This window comes from Hesperophylax consimilis, chromosome 4 (assembly GCF_061612785.1).
Source record: "Hesperophylax consimilis isolate HC1 chromosome 4, BYU_Hcon_1.0, whole genome shotgun sequence".
NCBI lineage: Eukaryota > Metazoa > Arthropoda > Insecta > Trichoptera > Limnephilidae > Hesperophylax > Hesperophylax consimilis.
This window is the reverse complement of record NC_142839.1, coordinates 32,513,390-32,530,228: the sequence shown is the minus strand read 5'-3', so window position 1 is coordinate 32,530,228 and position 16,839 is coordinate 32,513,390. Positions and strand designations below refer to the sequence as shown.

The 16,839-nt window shown below is 35.9% G+C and overlaps 1 protein-coding gene across 1 annotated transcript in view; it reads left to right on the top strand.

The window, feature by feature from the left end:
* The first annotated feature begins 8,980 nt into the window (after positions 1 to 8,980).
* Kua (Plasmanylethanolamine desaturase Kua) overlaps positions 8,981 to 16,839 on the top strand; it is a 74,859-nt gene continuing 67,000 nt past the window's right edge. Inside the window, exon 1 of the mRNA XM_089631409.1 lies at positions 8,981 to 9,320. Within this exon, the coding sequence (XP_089487535.1) occupies positions 9,074 to 9,320 (247 nt within the window). The 5' untranslated portion in view covers positions 8,981 to 9,073. The remainder of the gene's footprint in view (positions 9,321 to 16,839) is intronic.

Sequence of the window (16,839 nt, the reverse complement as noted above, 5' to 3'; positions counted from 1 at the left end):
ATGAACTGGAGTCGATACCAACCTCACCAAATTTCCGATCGGGTGGGACCGACTTTTGTTTCGTACATTAACTGCTGTAATGTCATCGGATTTCAGAGAAATGTGTTCGTATACGCGTGTGTGTGTACGTGATTGCCACGTTGATGGAATACATTGTCATCAACAACGATTCTATCTGCCGAGTTTCAGCTCGATCCGGTGTCGGGAAGCAGGTTAGTTTCGGCTAGCAATTTTTTTCATTCCAGAAAACAAAAGTAAAATTCAAATAGAGGTATTTAAAAATGAAGTGTTATTTATTTGAAATGTTATTTTTCCTTTTTATGAATTCAAGTAAAAGGTTTGTAACATCCTGAATGTAAATAACGCATCTGTGTGTATACTGTATTCGCATCAATTCCATTTTTTATGTGAATACCGGGGTATGTTGTGAGGATGAAGGTTGTGGGGAGGGGGAGAAGATGGGTAAGAGGAAGGTGGGGGGAGTACCTGGCTATTCAGATCTGGCCACCAAACACGGCTGAAGCCTTTTCAAGTTACGTTTTAATTATGAATGGTGGTCTTGCACCAGGCTGAAGCCTTTTCAAGCTATGTTTTAATTATGAATGGTGGGCTTACACCAGGCTGAAGCCTTTTCAAGCTATGTTTTAATTATGAATGGTGGTCTTGCACCAGGCTGAAGCCTTTTCAAGCTATGTTTTAATTATGAATGGTGGTCTTACACCAGGCTGAAGCCTTTTCAAGCTATGTTTTAATTATGAATGGTGGTCTTACACCAGGCTGAAGCCTTTTCAAGCTATGTTTTAATTATGAATGATGGTCTTACACCAGGCTGAAGCCTTTTCAAGCTATGTGTTAATTATGAACGGTGGTCTTGCACCAGGCTGAAGCCTTTTCAAGCTATGTTTTAATTATGAATGGTGGTCTTACACCAGGCTGAAGCCTTTTCAAGCTATGTTTTAATTATGAATGGTGCTCTTGCACCAGGCTGAAGACTTTTCAAGCTATGTTTTAACTATGAATGGTGGTCTTACACCAGGCTGAAGCCTTTTCAAGCTATGTTTTAATTATGAATGGTGGTCTTACACCAGACTGAAGCCTTTTCAAGCTATGTTTTAATTATGAATGGTGGTCTTGCACCAAGCTGAAGCCTTTTCAAGCTATATTTTAATTATGAATGGTGGTCTTACACCAGGCTGAAGCCTTTTCAAGCTATGTTTTAACTATGAATGTTGGTCTTGTACCAGACTGAAGCCTTTTCAAGCTATGTTTTAATTATTAATGGTGGTCTTGCAGCAGGCTGAAGCCTTTTCAAGATATGTTTTAATTATGAATGGTGGTCTTGTGAAAGCTGAAGCCTTTTCAAGCTATGTTTTAATTATGAATGGTGGTCTTACACCAGGCTGAAGCCTTTTCAAGCTATGTTTTAATTATGAATGGTGGTCTTACACCAGGCTGAAGCCTGTTCAAGCTATGTTTTAATTATGAATGGTGGTCTTACACCAGGCTGAAGCCTTTTCAAGCTATGTTTTAATTATGAATGGTGGTCTTACACCAGGCTGAAGCCTTTTCAAGCTATGTTTTAATTATGAATGGTGGTCTTACACCAGGCTGAAGCCTTTTCAAGCTATGTTTTAATTATGAATGGTGGTCTTACACCAGGCTGAAGCCTTTTCAAGCTATGTTTTAATTATGAATGGTGGTCTTAAACCAGGTTGAAGCCTTTTCAAGCTATGTTTTAACTATGAATAGTGGTCTTACACCAGGCTGAAGCCTTTTCAAGCTATGTTTTAATTATGAATGGTGGTCTTACACCAGGCTGAAGCCTTTTCAAGCTATGTTTTAATTATGAATGGTGGTCTTACACCAGGCTGAAGCCTTTTCAAGCTATGTTTTAATTATGAATAGTGGTCTTGCACCAGGGCGATATTGAGAGTATCTTTCACTCAGAAATCCAGATGGAAGACACTTATATGTGAAGGGAGAAAACTTGCTGATACAAAATATTACTAATTTATTAAAAATCATTTCAACTTATTTATATTCCGGTTAAAAACGCGACTGCAGGCCTTTATCGACTGAATTGACAGGTTTCCTAATAAACTATCAGTAAAACACGACTGTGTTATGGCTATGTCGGAACTCGAGTTCTTAAAAATTCTAATTTTATCGCATTTCGTCATCTTGTATCATCAGGAAAAATAAAGGTGCATGAACACGTGTTCCAATAAATGAGTAATGTACCAAAAGATTATTAGGAAACGGCGTGCTATCCGGTACTTAACAGGATTTCAATATATCAGCAATATCAGCAACTTTGACTTAATACTATACTACAGATTGCTACTTATATTTTATTTATATCTCTTTTTTTCATACTTTTAACCTTACTACTATTTACTGATTATACCACTACACTTACATTTATATTGTTGCATTCCTTATGTTGCTGTACTATTCTCTGTAATTTAGTATGTGAATTGCACATGTTGTGCCGTATATGTGAAAATAAATAAATAAATAAAATAAATAAAATAAATAAATAGGTACTCATTTTTATGTGTGAAGCTGCAATGGGCAGCGGCATACACCAACATGAGAAGGGAAATCTATACTACTCAGGAAGTGACCCACAGGACAGAAACCGTCGAAACGGAGTTGCTGTATTTGTCATGGAGAAGTATGTAAAATTTGTTAAGAATTTTGTACCCATCTCGGACAGAATAATATTATTACATTATTACAATTACACTGTCAACCCATCAACATGAATATTATTCAAGTGTATGCACCAACAGCGGAAGTGAGATATGATGGTGATGTGGAATCTTTTTATGACTCACTAGCCAGTACATTGCAAAGTTTGAAAGGAGGAGAAGTCAATTTTGTCATTGGAGACTTAAATGCCAAAATCGGTGAAGGTCGCCGCTCTCATATAGTTGGTGAATATAGCTTAGGCATAAGCAATCAAAGAGGTGATAGACTATATGAATTCTGCCAGGATAAAAATATGGTTGTATTAAATACCTGGTTTAAACTCCCGAAAAGAAGGCTTTATACGTGGAGATCACCTCAGGATGGAACAATCTATGATATTGTCAGGAACCAAATTGACTATGTGTTAGTAGACCATAGATTCAGGAACTCCGTAAAGAGAGTCACCACGTACCCTGGTGCGGACATTGGTTCTGACCATGTTTTGTTAACTGCCGATATCGTTTTACGCTTAAAACAAATAAAAAAGCCCAAAACCAAAATTAAAATGGAAATCTCGAAACTCCATGAAGAAGTGGTCAGAAATAGGGTATCTCAGACTTTGAACGATAATATTAGGCTACTCCCTTGTGATCCATCGATAGAAATACAAACACAATGGGATAACCTTAAGTCAGTTATACGTGAAACCTGTGATGCAAATTTGAAAGCTGATAAGCAAATTAGAAAAAAGAATTGGATGACTGACCACATTTTGAACTTAATGGATGAGAGACGTAAACACAAACATAATGTGACACAATATAAAAACTTACAAAGAACGATTAGACGTGAAATTAAAAAAGCCAAAGAAGAATGGATGAAGTCACAGTGTGAAGAACTAGAATCGTACAGTCGTAGTCACAATGCATTCAAACTTCACAAAAAATTAAAGGAAATTACATGCACTTCTAGAAGAATTACTCCATCATGTTTAGTTGACGATTCCAATAAATTAATATTGGATGAAAAAGATATTTTACCAACATGGGAAAAGTATATTCATGATACATTCAAAGATATTAGACCTGACATAAATATTCCCAATGATCAATTGCATGGACCATCGATTTTAAAATCAGAAATTCTTCATGCAATAAAGACTTCAGACAATAGAAAAGCGTGCGGACCAGACGATATTCCAATTGAGGTGTTGAAGCTCTTTAATGATGAAAATGTTGACTACCTGTTGAGGTTATTTAATTCTATATACGACACAGGGAATATACCCCAAGATTGGCTAAAATCCACCTTCGTGACATTGCCTAAAAAACAATACCCCAAGAAGTGCAGTGACTATCGATTAATAAGCCTGATGAGTCATGTCCTTAAATTATTCCTTAAAATAATACATGCCAGGATACGTAATAAGTGCGAGCAGGACTTGGATGACACTCAGTTTGGCTTCAGAAATGCGTTTGGGACGCGTGAGGCATTATTGTCTATCGATGTACTATTGCAAAAGTGTCGTGACCAAAGAAAGGAAGTTTTTGCCTGTTTTATTGACTACGAAAAGGCATTTGACAGGGTAAAACATGCTGACCTAATGAAAATGCTTGCGGATTGTAACGTTGACACCAAAGACCAGAATTTCATAAAAAACCTGTATTGGTTCCAAACAGCAGAAATAAGACATGGGAATGAGAGATCTAATGCAATTTCCATTCAGCGTGGAGTACGACAAGGCTGTATCCTGTCGCCACTATTGTTTAATCTCTATTCCAACTATGTCTTTAAAAGAGCTCTAAGTAATACTGAGAAGGGTCTTAAGATAAACGGAGTTGTCATTAATAACATAAGATACGCAGATGATACTGTATTACTAGCTGACTGTATCGATGACCTCCAAGACCTATTAAATCTTGTTAATAATGCTGGTGAGCAACTGGGCCTAACAATCAACGTCAATAAAACAAAATGGATGACTTTTGGACGACTAGATCACTCTGAATCAGTGATACAGTTAAATGGTTGCAATGTCGAAAAGGTCGAAAGATTTAGATACCTCGGCAGTATTCTCACGGAGACTCTTGACCCAGATGTAGAGGTTAGGTGCAGAATTGAAGCAGCAAGAACTGCGTTCATTAAAATGAAATCCCTCTTCTGCAATGATAATATCAGCTTAAAACTAAGGCAGAGAATGCTAAAATGTTATGTGTGGTCGGTCTTGTTGTATGGATGTGAAACATGGACCTTGAAAGTAAATACCATGAACAGGTTAGAGGCTTTTGAAATGTGGCTTCACCGGAGAATACTCAAAGTCCCATGGACCGACATGATCACCAACACAGAAATTCTCAGGCGGGCTAGAGCAGAGAGAGAACTGCTTAGATTAATAAAAATCAGGAAAATTTCATATCTGGGTCATGTACTTCGAGGGGAGAAGTATCACTTGCTCCAGTTAATATTGAAAGGCAAGATAGAGGGTCGCAGAGGGCCTGGTAGGAGACAAATGTCTTGGCTGCGAAATATACGAGAGTGGACCGGCATTAGAAGTGTGGAGGAGCTATTCCGGGCAGCGCAAGACAAAGAGACATTTTCAAGAGTGATCGCCAACGTCGGGGGGACCTGATACGGCACATAAAGAAGAAGATGTGTGAATGGCTCTGCATCAACAATCGCTGCAATACCTCTAAGGGCGACTTGCACCAACTATCGCAAATTTTATCTTAAATTGTATTTAACTAAACGTATTTAAGACCCTAAATACATTTAACTTAAATGCGTTTAGTTGCGTCCTGCACCACGCAGTTCGGTGGCAATTTTAGTTAAACGTGTTTAAAGCGTCGGTAAAACAGTTACCGCGTGGTTACCGCCATTAACGCGTAAATAAAACAGCTACGATGTTTCATTTTACTTGAAGTGTCAAAATATTTTGTGATTGTGTGTGTGGTTTAATAGTGTGTTCATTTATTTTGAAGAAAAAGTTAAAGCAAATAGACATAATGATGAAATAAGACAAAAAGAGCTTCTGTTGTTGGAATTAAAAATAAAACAATTATCCGAGTAATTTTGTTTTTTATTTCTTTTACATATTATATTGTTTTAAAGTATTATAAGAATGCTGTAGGTATGATTAGAAGTTTACAACCTTGCAAAGTACTCCTCGATAAGGAGTGTTAGCTTCAAGTTACGAGCACCTCGCTGATGTTTTTATTGGTGTTGAATTTTAACTGAGGTTTAATTTCTTGCACTATGATGTCGTTTTTTTACAGAGACGAAATCTTCTTTGAAACTTCTTGGCACTGAGTGTTTCAAATAAATTTGTTCTTGTGTTTACTTCTCTGACTATAAACGGTCTACTTATAAACTCTATAATTTCTTCATCATCGTCAGAATACAAATCCCAAATGTTCATTGTGAATACAAATTAAAATGATATAGATTTTAACCACAATCAAAAATCTAAGGGATAACCTAAACAATTTTTGACAGTACTGCTTTATGAGTCGGGCTAAACGCGTTTAACTCGGTTAAACAGCCCATTTTGGGTATTTAACTTTGACAGTTCTTTAAACGCATTTAACGACTTAAATTTTGTGGTGCAAGACGCCAAGTCGACTTAAATCAAATAATGTGTTTAAAATTATATTTAAATCAAATTTAACTTATGGTGCAAGCCGCCCTTAAACTTATCGAATTAAATTGGCTCAAAAGTTAAGAAATGTTATTTTTAACACTTTTATTTCCTAGAAGAATTTTCGGACGCAATCAGTTTAAATTTTGAAAATGACGCTAAAATTCAAAACAAATCCGAGTTCATTGAACCAGAGTTACACTCACAGACAAATCCACAACTATATTATTAAAAATAATATTTTAAAGATTATTCGTAAAAGAATTTTTATCAGTTTGTATCTCCCTAGAACACATTTAAAAAAATATATTTTTGTAAATAATTTGGTGAAATTAATAAAAAAATGTTTGCGGGGGTTATTGATGTTTAGTATATATTTTATGTAGGTACCTTTTATTATAGTTCGAGGTATTGGGGGGGATTGTTTTCATTGTATAGCAACCTTGGACGAGTGCAGAGGGGAAGCCTAGATTAGAGAGGGAGAGATACAACGGACGATTTACAGTATAAAGGCATTCCGCCAAAAGGGGGATATTTTATTTTCAGAAAGTAAATTCTAAGACACGTGTTTAGGAAAGTTCCCGCCATAATTTAAAGGGACATCTCTTAACTCCTAACCTAAAAATTGCAAGATCTGTGAAACTGAAAGTATTTAAAAAATATTTGCCTGAAAATCATTATTAATTAACAATATCAAAAACAAACTTGGTGTATTTTCTTTAAGATCTATTTTTTGCTGACAAATAATTAGAAAGATGATCAGAATTACCTTTCGACGTTAGTACATCTGAACAATCATTAGCATAAATAAACCATTCACTGGATTGATATCTTCGGGCTTTTTTATGAAACAAATTGGTCCTAAAAAAACATAGATATGCCAATATATAGACAGTAAAAATCTCATTCGGAGCCTACTTATTATACTATACATCAATGAAAAACTCTAAAAGTTTATTCCATAGACATAGACTCTCTAAAAAAATTTCATTGGTGGATATAGTTAGGCAATCATATGACGTCATAATATTTCCGGATCAATTTTCGATTATACCCCCTAATCATTGGTGATTCAAATTTAGATCCGTCACTATTTGACAAAAGAAATGCACATTTCAAATATAGAATTATTATTAAATAAAAAATAATTTTGGTACCTACTTTATTGCCTGTCTGAATTTTTCAGTTCTAATTTTGAAAATCGGTACGCGGGAATATTTCACATGACGCACTTAAAACAGAAATCAGTATGTTTGATAAATGAGACATAACTTCCTTACTACTTTGTGAAAATGTTTATACGAAATAATGGAACAGATTTTTGAAGAAATACTTCATTTACAAATTCAACAATGAAAGAAAATCTTACCGTTTCAAAGTTAGTTTTAAGCTTTTAAGCATTTTATTAAGTAATATTTTAGTATTAATACGGGCTAAAAATGTATTTAAATGTTTTTTCCATTTTCCAGTAATGTTATTTTGTTGCGTAATGTGTACAATTTGGGAACCATTGATTGGATAACCAACACCTCTGCAGTAGGTAACCCCAAATGGTTCGCCAAGTTTGGTGATTTAGCAGAGATGCCCGGGTTCATGAGGTGAGGTTTGCCTAGGTCTTGGCGGCGGATGCGTTTACCCACCGTTTTGCATGGCGGGTCGGATCGGGAGAGACTGGTTGAGGGAGACCTTTGACCTCTTCAGCCAGGCACTCTCTCTCGACTCATCACCTTGCACCACAGTGGGAGTGGTGGATTCATACGTCCGTCACTCCTGGACACTTTGACCCCCAGATTCCTATCCACCCCTCATACCTTTTTCCTTCCCAGAATTTTCTCTATTTCCTTTCGCTAAAAAGGCCCTCAACACAGTTCCTCGGTTGGCTAAGTCCTCCAACACGACACAAGCAACATTTCAGCTTAGCGGGATGTTAGTAGGAGATTTTAAAATATTGTCAGGTAGTCGTAACTCGGTAATGTACGTATTAATTTTAAAATAATAATAATAATAAAATGCGTTACATCATTTACATCGGTAATAAAGCTTTTTAATTAAGTGTCACTAATCGTTATAAAAATAGTCGTAACTCACGGGAGTGGACGTTATCTGATAAAATTGAAAGTAGGTAACGCCTGCGCGCGTGAACAGTCAGACTGAGTCTGGGTCTTGGAGACGTGTATTTTCAAACACCGAACGGTCGCGGTCGTGTTCATTTGTCAAACGAACTTTGGCATCGCCGGTCGACGTTTTTTATAGCGAGTGCAGCGCAAATCTATTTTGGATTTTCGTTGTCAATAAGTGTTAGGTTAAAAAATAAGTTATAAGAACTCAAGTTAATCAAAGGTGTCTAATATAATCATGAAAATAGTTGCGTAATAATATTTTTTAGTTTTAAAACTATTTAATTTAAGATAATAGTTGAATTAAAGTACCCTTGTATATTACTGAGTGCAAGCAGTACCACGTCAGGGTCAAACAGGTGGCAAATTTCGTCGTCAGTCGTTGAGTTAGCGCTTTTCTTTCGGATTGTTATTTTAAAGTGTCTAATTTTCGTCGCTTCGCATCTCTAGGTGGCTGGGGTGGAAAAGCGGGCGGTGCTCGGTGGAATCAGGGTCCGCTCCGCGTTCAGTGTCGCGCCGCCGCTGGTCCGCGATGGTCGTGTGCTTGGCGGCTTCATGACCCTCGGGGCTCGGTAGCCGGTAGCCGGTAGCCGGTACTGCCGGTAGCCCTGGTGACAGCGCAGCGGGGATGGCCCTGCCGCTGCCCGTGCCGCCGTGTGGGGGCCGGGGTTTGGCCGCGCTGGTGGCGGCCGGGGCCCCCGACCGCCTGGAGTACGCCAGCAGCGTGGCCAGCACTTTCCTGGCCCCCGTGCGCTCGGAGCGCCAGATCCAAGAGAACTCCATGGCAGAAGACGGCTCCCGCACGGGGCCGAGCGCCGCCCGCTGGGGGCCCGCGCACCGTGGAGCCCGAGAGCTGGCCCAACTATACAGCCCTGGTGAGTTCACATACCTCTATAATCTCAGCACTGCACCATTCAAATTCATATACAGGGAAATGTAAGTAGGTATCCAAGGACCTACCCATAATAAACTAATAATCAGCGCGTTTGTATTTTAATTATTTATTTGTGTTTTAATGATAATTGAACAAATAATCGGGATTATCCTTTGTGTTTTGTTTTTCGTAATAATAATATTTAGCTAATTTCATAACGCTCGTTTCATGCTTTCTCATTACCTCTGATTTATCTAAAGAACACACGAAACACTTGAAAAGTTAATAAACAAAACAGGAACAGAAATACAAACGAATTTACGAACTAAAGAAAGAATTTACGAATGTTAAATAGATCTGTGTTTGTTATTTTTTCACCTTACTTTTACGCACAAAATAATACAGTTTTGTAATGTAAGTTTTTTAATGTACCTATTAAAATAAAATTTATTTTAAAACTCATAAGAATAGGAATGGAGAATTTTAGATTTTGTCAACCATGTTGCAAAAGTCGTGTATGAAGTCATCAGTGACTACCTACCTCATTATTCAATGATTTAGGTATTCATAATTTACTATTATATTATCATGAATCACCTGACTACTCAATTCACTACAAACTAGAAATGATTGTATTCTGGAGCGAACACTCGAGATAAACAACAATGCAGCGATGGTAATAACATCACGCTAGAATATAATAAATTCTGCAGTGGAAGTGGATCACCATATATTATATGTCAAATGCATTATTTTCTTGGTTATTTTATACAGCAATTGATAGATGTCGATAGCGCAATATAATTAGTAGAATGTTAAATTCACACACACAACTGCCGGCGTTGTTTTTAAAAGAAATCATGCTTGGTCAATACGATTATAGGACAACATAATAATATATGACTTTGATTAAAAGTGTGTTCTATTAAAACTGCACAAAAGAGTCATAATTTTCAATTATATATTATGATTTATTGATACTGTGTAACATTATTTATCCTTACTCTTGGAATTTTTTAGTAGTAAGGGAAAAAATTTTGTAAACGTGTAGTAAGACAAAACAAAACTAAAATATGTCTTAACCGAAAATTCTGTCTTCAAGTTAACCGGCAAACTTATAATCATATTTTTTAATGTAAAGACATAAATATTACATAGTGATAAATGTAACACGAAATTATGATAAATTTAATATTTCCACTCTAAAGGAAGCCATAACCGCATTCGTTTGCAATCATAATGGCTTATTGTTATGCAAAACAGTGTCACGTATTAAAAAGTTATAGCTTTCCCGCAATCTTTCGCGTGTCGATTCTCGGGAAACTGAAGCACGCCACTACTTTTCAGGGCGTTTTGACGACTGTTTCGAGCAAATTAAGCGGAATGTGTTCCAAACAATTATTCTATCACATCTAAAAATAAAATGATTTCAAAATATTCGTGCATTCTGTGTCCTCTAGCGGTCAATATTTAGTAAAAGTAGGTAACCACGAATTCTGATTTTCAATCGAAGATCTTATTCACATATTATATAAATCACAAAAAAATGAATATACCTACATCTCCACTAACCTTTCATAAATGTATTTTTTAATCAATTACCATGTTTTTATTTATTATATTCATAAAATTTATATTAACACCTTATAATGAGCATTTTAGCATTTTCCGGCTACCTTGGAATGCTGACATTATAAGGTATTTAGCGAATAGCAGCATCCTTCGCGAATACGGCGCTCGTCGTAATATAATTAATATTTTATAATTTAGATGAGTGATATTATCACGTGGAAATCGGTAAAAAATATCGGATTCATTTTTTGTTGAATTGTGGTTTTGATATTCATTGAATACTAAAATTAGTTTTAATTTTATAGGAAGATGGTCGTGACATTCAAATGCGGGATGAAATATACGAAATAATCGGCAAAACGGGCGAAAGGCTAAAGGCGACCAAATGAGCCATGCGTGACTATCGCACTTTGTCATACGCGATGCATAGTATATTGCATATCTCTCAAACGGTATGCTTAATCCAATGACTCAATAACAATCACGACACGGGAAATAAATATCTTGCAATAATTTGACAAGAATTTAGTCGCCAGTGTGCAAATGACCTGTAGCAGGCTGTAGGTGAATGCGGAACATACTATATAAAATAATATGCATAGGCTGGAGCCAACACAGAGGAGCCATGAGCGATGCATGACTATCGCATGTTGTGATACGCGATGCATATCTCTCAAACGGTTCGCCTAATCCACTGACTCGATAGCAATCACGGCCGGTCGGGTCGGTGCGGGGAATAATTCTATAATGACCTAACCCCGTGACTGATGAGCCATGAGCCGTGTCGAAAGCGAATCGATAAGCCCCGTTCACGCAATGTATGCTAAATCTAATTTGGTAGACGAAGGGAAGATATCGATACGTTGTTGATTATCGATAACGTTTCAGTAGGTACGGGAACTGCCAAATTGAATGCTTTTCAGGCGTTTAGGATATTTCCCCCCTTGTTTAACAACTACTTGAAATGATAATTATTTTTGCTTCTACTTAATTTTAGATATATGATTGGGCTTTCTGTTGAACTATATAATATTTTCAAAAAAATTAATAAATATTAAAAATATAAACATATTATTATTACAAATTTCCGCTGAACTTGCTCAGCTGGGAACTTGCTTCTTCTTGATCGCCGACGCTAAATTTTCGCTGTTCGTCAGCTGATTCTATTTTCATAATATCTTACTTGTTTTTTTGCAAAATGACGTTTGGAAATTGTACCGTCTTACCAGATAATATGTTTATATATTTATAAAAATTGTTTATAATGTACCATAAGTAATTATATTTAGAGAAATGCTTTTTTAATAGTACCTATCCTTAAGGATACGCTTGCGAACAAATTAAGTAGTAGTTAAAAGATATTATAGTAGATACGTGAGTGAGAGCTGCAGTAGTCAATGTATGAAAGAAAACAATAATTACAAAAGTAGGTACGTGAGTGAGATCTGCAGTAGTCAATGTATGAAAGAAAAAAATATTTACAAAAGTAGGTACGTGAGTAAGATCTGCAGTAGTCAATGTAAGAAAGAAAATAATAATTACAAAAGTAGGTACGTGAGTGAGATCTGCAGTTCGTAGTCAATGAATGAAAGAAAACAATAATTACAAAAGTAGGTACGTGAGTGAGATCTGCAGTAGTCAATGTATGAAAGAAAAAAATATTTACAAAAGTAGGTACGTGAGTAAGATCTGCAGTAGTCAATGTAAGAAAGAAAATATTAATTACAAAAGTAGGTACGTGAGTGAGATCTGCAGTAGTCAATCTATGAAAGAAAACAATAATTACAAAAGTAGGTACGTGAGTGAGATCTGCAGTAGTCAATCTATGAAAGAAAACAATAATTACAAAAGTAGGTACGTGAGTGAGATCTGCAGTAGTCAATGTATGAAAGAAAACAATAATTACAAAAGGAGGTGCGTGAGTGAGATCTGCAGTAGTCAATGTATGAAAGAAAACAATAATTACAAAATTAGGTACGTGAGTGAGATCTGCAGTTAGTAGTCAATGAATGAAAGAAAACAATAATTACAAAACTAGGTACGTGAGTGAGATCTGTAGAAATCAAAATTATGTTATTGAGTAATAGCAAAATTGATAGCTACGATATAATAATTTTTATTCTTCGAAAAATTTTCAACATTTTCTTTATGGGCGGAGTCAATAATTATTCGCGTTCATGATTAGTAGGCAGGTGCGTAAAAAAGATAACAAACATAAAATTGTAATTACTCACTCGTGTGTTATATTTTTTAATTTTATTATTTTAGGTTGGTTCCATTATGATGAGCTGTCTGTAGGGAAACGATATAATAAACACACTAGACAAATGTAAGCTAAACTCAAACCTAGATAAACATTGAACATGTCCGCATTTAAATGTCCATAGGGAGATATTAAATAATATTATGCATATTAGCCTCACCCGCCTCGTTAGTGCTCTGTTTTGGTTGTGATTTATTTTGGTCTGGAGTTGATTCCCTCACAAAAGAAAACATTCTCGAGTCAATTTATCAGTTGGCCGGCAGGCTCCGAGCCACTGATTGAATTAATTAATTGATGATTGTGACCACTTATGTTAAGGTTAACTCGAGGACTCATACACAATATACAATAACAGCGTCTGCATTTTAAAATATAAGAAAACATACCATAATAACCTGTTCAACATGCAGAGAGAGATTCTCAACGAGATATTCGCGGAAGAGAGATTTTCGAAGAGAGAATTTTAAAGACAGATTGTCAAAGAGGGATTTGTAAGTGTTATTCTCAAAGAGAGATTCTCAAAAAGAGAAATTCTGAAGAGATTATAAGAAAGAAATGAAAAATAAATATTTTTTTTCTTGAAGAGAGATTTCCTGAAAAAGATTATTTTCAAAGAGATATTCTCAAATGGAAGGCAAAGGGGGGAAAACTCGAACAATTTATTCATAAAAAATACACGATCATTTAGTAATAATTTATTACAAGGTCAACCATTTTAAAATATGTGTCAGTATAATTTATTACAAGTATCACCCGTAATAAATTATTGCCTACTAAACGGGAGGTGCAAAATATTTTCGGACTTTATTACCTCACTGCAGAGACCTACCCAATATTATGAAAATAATTGCGTGAGGGAAAATTGTTTGCACAGCGAAAAAACATCCCCAGTGGCGCGGGCGGCACCTCCCTTAATTAATGGCCATATTGTATCCTGTCAAATAAAACAGTAGTATTACTGTCAAAACATGTGCCGAAAACGCCTCAAATTATTTTAAAATTAAGTACTTTATTTTTTTCGGTCCATTATAAAGATACGATGGCAGTGTTTGTTTGTTTATTTTTATTATTTATTGAATATTCTCAATATGAGTACTAGTATACGTGAATACAGCGTTATAGGTAGTGCTTGGAACCTGTGGCATTTTGGCACACCCGATTAAGAAATTTTGAGGTTTTAGATAAATGTGTAAGAGGAAGGGGCTAGATAGGAGAAGAAGAATGTTGGGCTACTCAGATTTAGAACCGGAATTTTTCGAAATCAGATGCAGATAATAATTATCATCTTATTTTGAACGTCAATTGTGCAAAATTTCATCAAACTCGAAAAATGGGACGGGGTTGTATGTCACTAAAGTGACCTTCCTCCTGTTTTGAAGGTCAAGTGTGCAAAATTTCATCAATTTCGGAAAAAAAAACTGTTGATTTTTGCCTAAAAATCTAATTCACGCCGCCCGCCACAGACACTTTTCTTTATAAAAATAATATAGAAGGTTATCATCTGCCATATTAAATATAGCGTTGCTAGTTGTGTGACCACAGATTCACCTTTCGAAGTCATCATCGGCGAAAAATGCAAACAATCATACAATACGGAGTTCTGCTATTAACTAAACGTAGTTAAGTCACCTCAAGCCACGTGAATATTTTAAATGGTATGGTCTCTCTATCTTACCGATATGATACTGACAGTATCTTGAAATCTGGTATGAAATGTGAAGTCTGAAGATGGCCGAGATAGGTTCAAACTAGTAATGGCAAAAAATAAAAAAAGGAAAAAAAGTTTAAAATTGTTTCAATATAATATTATAATCTGGAAAAAAGCATCTGAATATGTTATTAGTTATTATAACTTACTACGAGGTATTTGTAAATATTTGCTTGCACTTCTGACTTGTGTCAACTTTGTCAATGAGGAATTGGATGCATGATAATTATTTTAGTCAATTAGTTTAAAAGTGGTAAACGATTTGTCAGTAGGTCCACAGGTACTTACTTCCTTACCAAGCAAATACTTACGCAATGTACCTACAAACAGTCGAGCTCGCACATCACTGTCAATACTGAAGGCACACGGGAAAGTACCCACTATCGATTAGATCTGCCCTCAGATAGTCGGTAGGTACTCGCTCCGTACATTAGGATAGAGCAAATAATACCTTCATAATTAAATATTTTGCATGTCGGCAAACTAGAATCCCTCGAAGGGATGACTACCCTTAATAACTGTATCGATCTATATAACTTGCCTTCTAAAAGTCATTATTCTGCTCAGAATGAAGGGCTATCAGCTATCAACATAAAGTCGCTAAATAATCTAAAACTTCAAATTGTGAGAAATTTTTCAGCTGCCATGGGAAACCGGTTATTTCCTTGAAGGGGAGAAGTTGTAGATATATCTTAATAGGGTGGATGTTCCATTACTTGTAATGTAATGGCAACCCGTGTTTGATCGATCAATTCTATAGGTGTTTTGACTACAAATTTATAGATAAAATGCAATCTGACACACATCTTCACATTCTTCACTAAATTAATTCAATTTTGTTTTTACGTTTTTAGTCTAGATTTTTTTTTATGATTGTTCATATTTTATGTAGTTTATTTGATATTTCTTCTTATATTCGTTTCATTAGGTCAAGCATTGTCCTGTCCTCCTGAATTTACGGACCAAATACTTTGTATACCTTTTTCCCATTTTATTATCAAACTCGGAATTTTTTTTTGATTCTCTTAGGACAACAATTCATCAAATTTCAAAGTTGGTTTTCAAGTTCCGTGAAAGTTCTATTCAAGTTCTGTTATTATTTCAGCTTTGTGAAAGAATCGGCCAATAAAGGAGGAAACACATTATTAAACGCGACGCGACGCCACGTCTCGACACCCGATATGCACCGTGCACATTACCAACACGCGACGCCACGACATACTAACAATTTCTGAATACAGTTAGCTAACAGCAGTGGAAGTGAATGGTTTTGTACTATGGATTTAATAAATAACGAGTCAGATGAAGACTTTGAAGAAGATTTGATGCAAATTATGGGTACATATATGATACTTAAACGACTCAAGAAAAAGAGAATAACTAGGCGTTACTGGGTTCATGAAATAAATCAAAAGAGATGTATGTGTGGTGAATATCATACTCTGTATTCAGACTTACTTCAAGATAATGAAAGATTTCATATGTACTTCCCATGCATTATTTCTCACAGTATGATCTCTGTATATAGCTAAACTCATGTCATATAGAACAGGATATCGTTTTACCAACTCAATTAATTGTTCGTCGGTCATTTCAAAATAAATGCAAAAATAATATTAAATTGGCATAAATTCCGTATAATATATGCTCTGTGACAGTTCTCGAACGACTAACGCGTGGCGTCGGGTGTTGTCTAGAAACATACTGCGCAGGCCGCGTCGGGTGACGTGTTTACCTCCACCATGGGCAACACACCGACCTGGCACGTCTGGATCGGGTGTCGTGTGCGCGCATGGCGTCGCGTCGGATGTTCATAGTGTGATTCTGGTCTATAGAAAACAATACAGTTGATTCGACTCAACACGCATCGCGTTTCATCGGGTCGCGTCGGGTTTTAATAATGTGTTTCCACCTTTATGCTAACAGAACATTAATAGAACCTTCACAGAACTTAAAAATCAAAATTCAAATTTGATG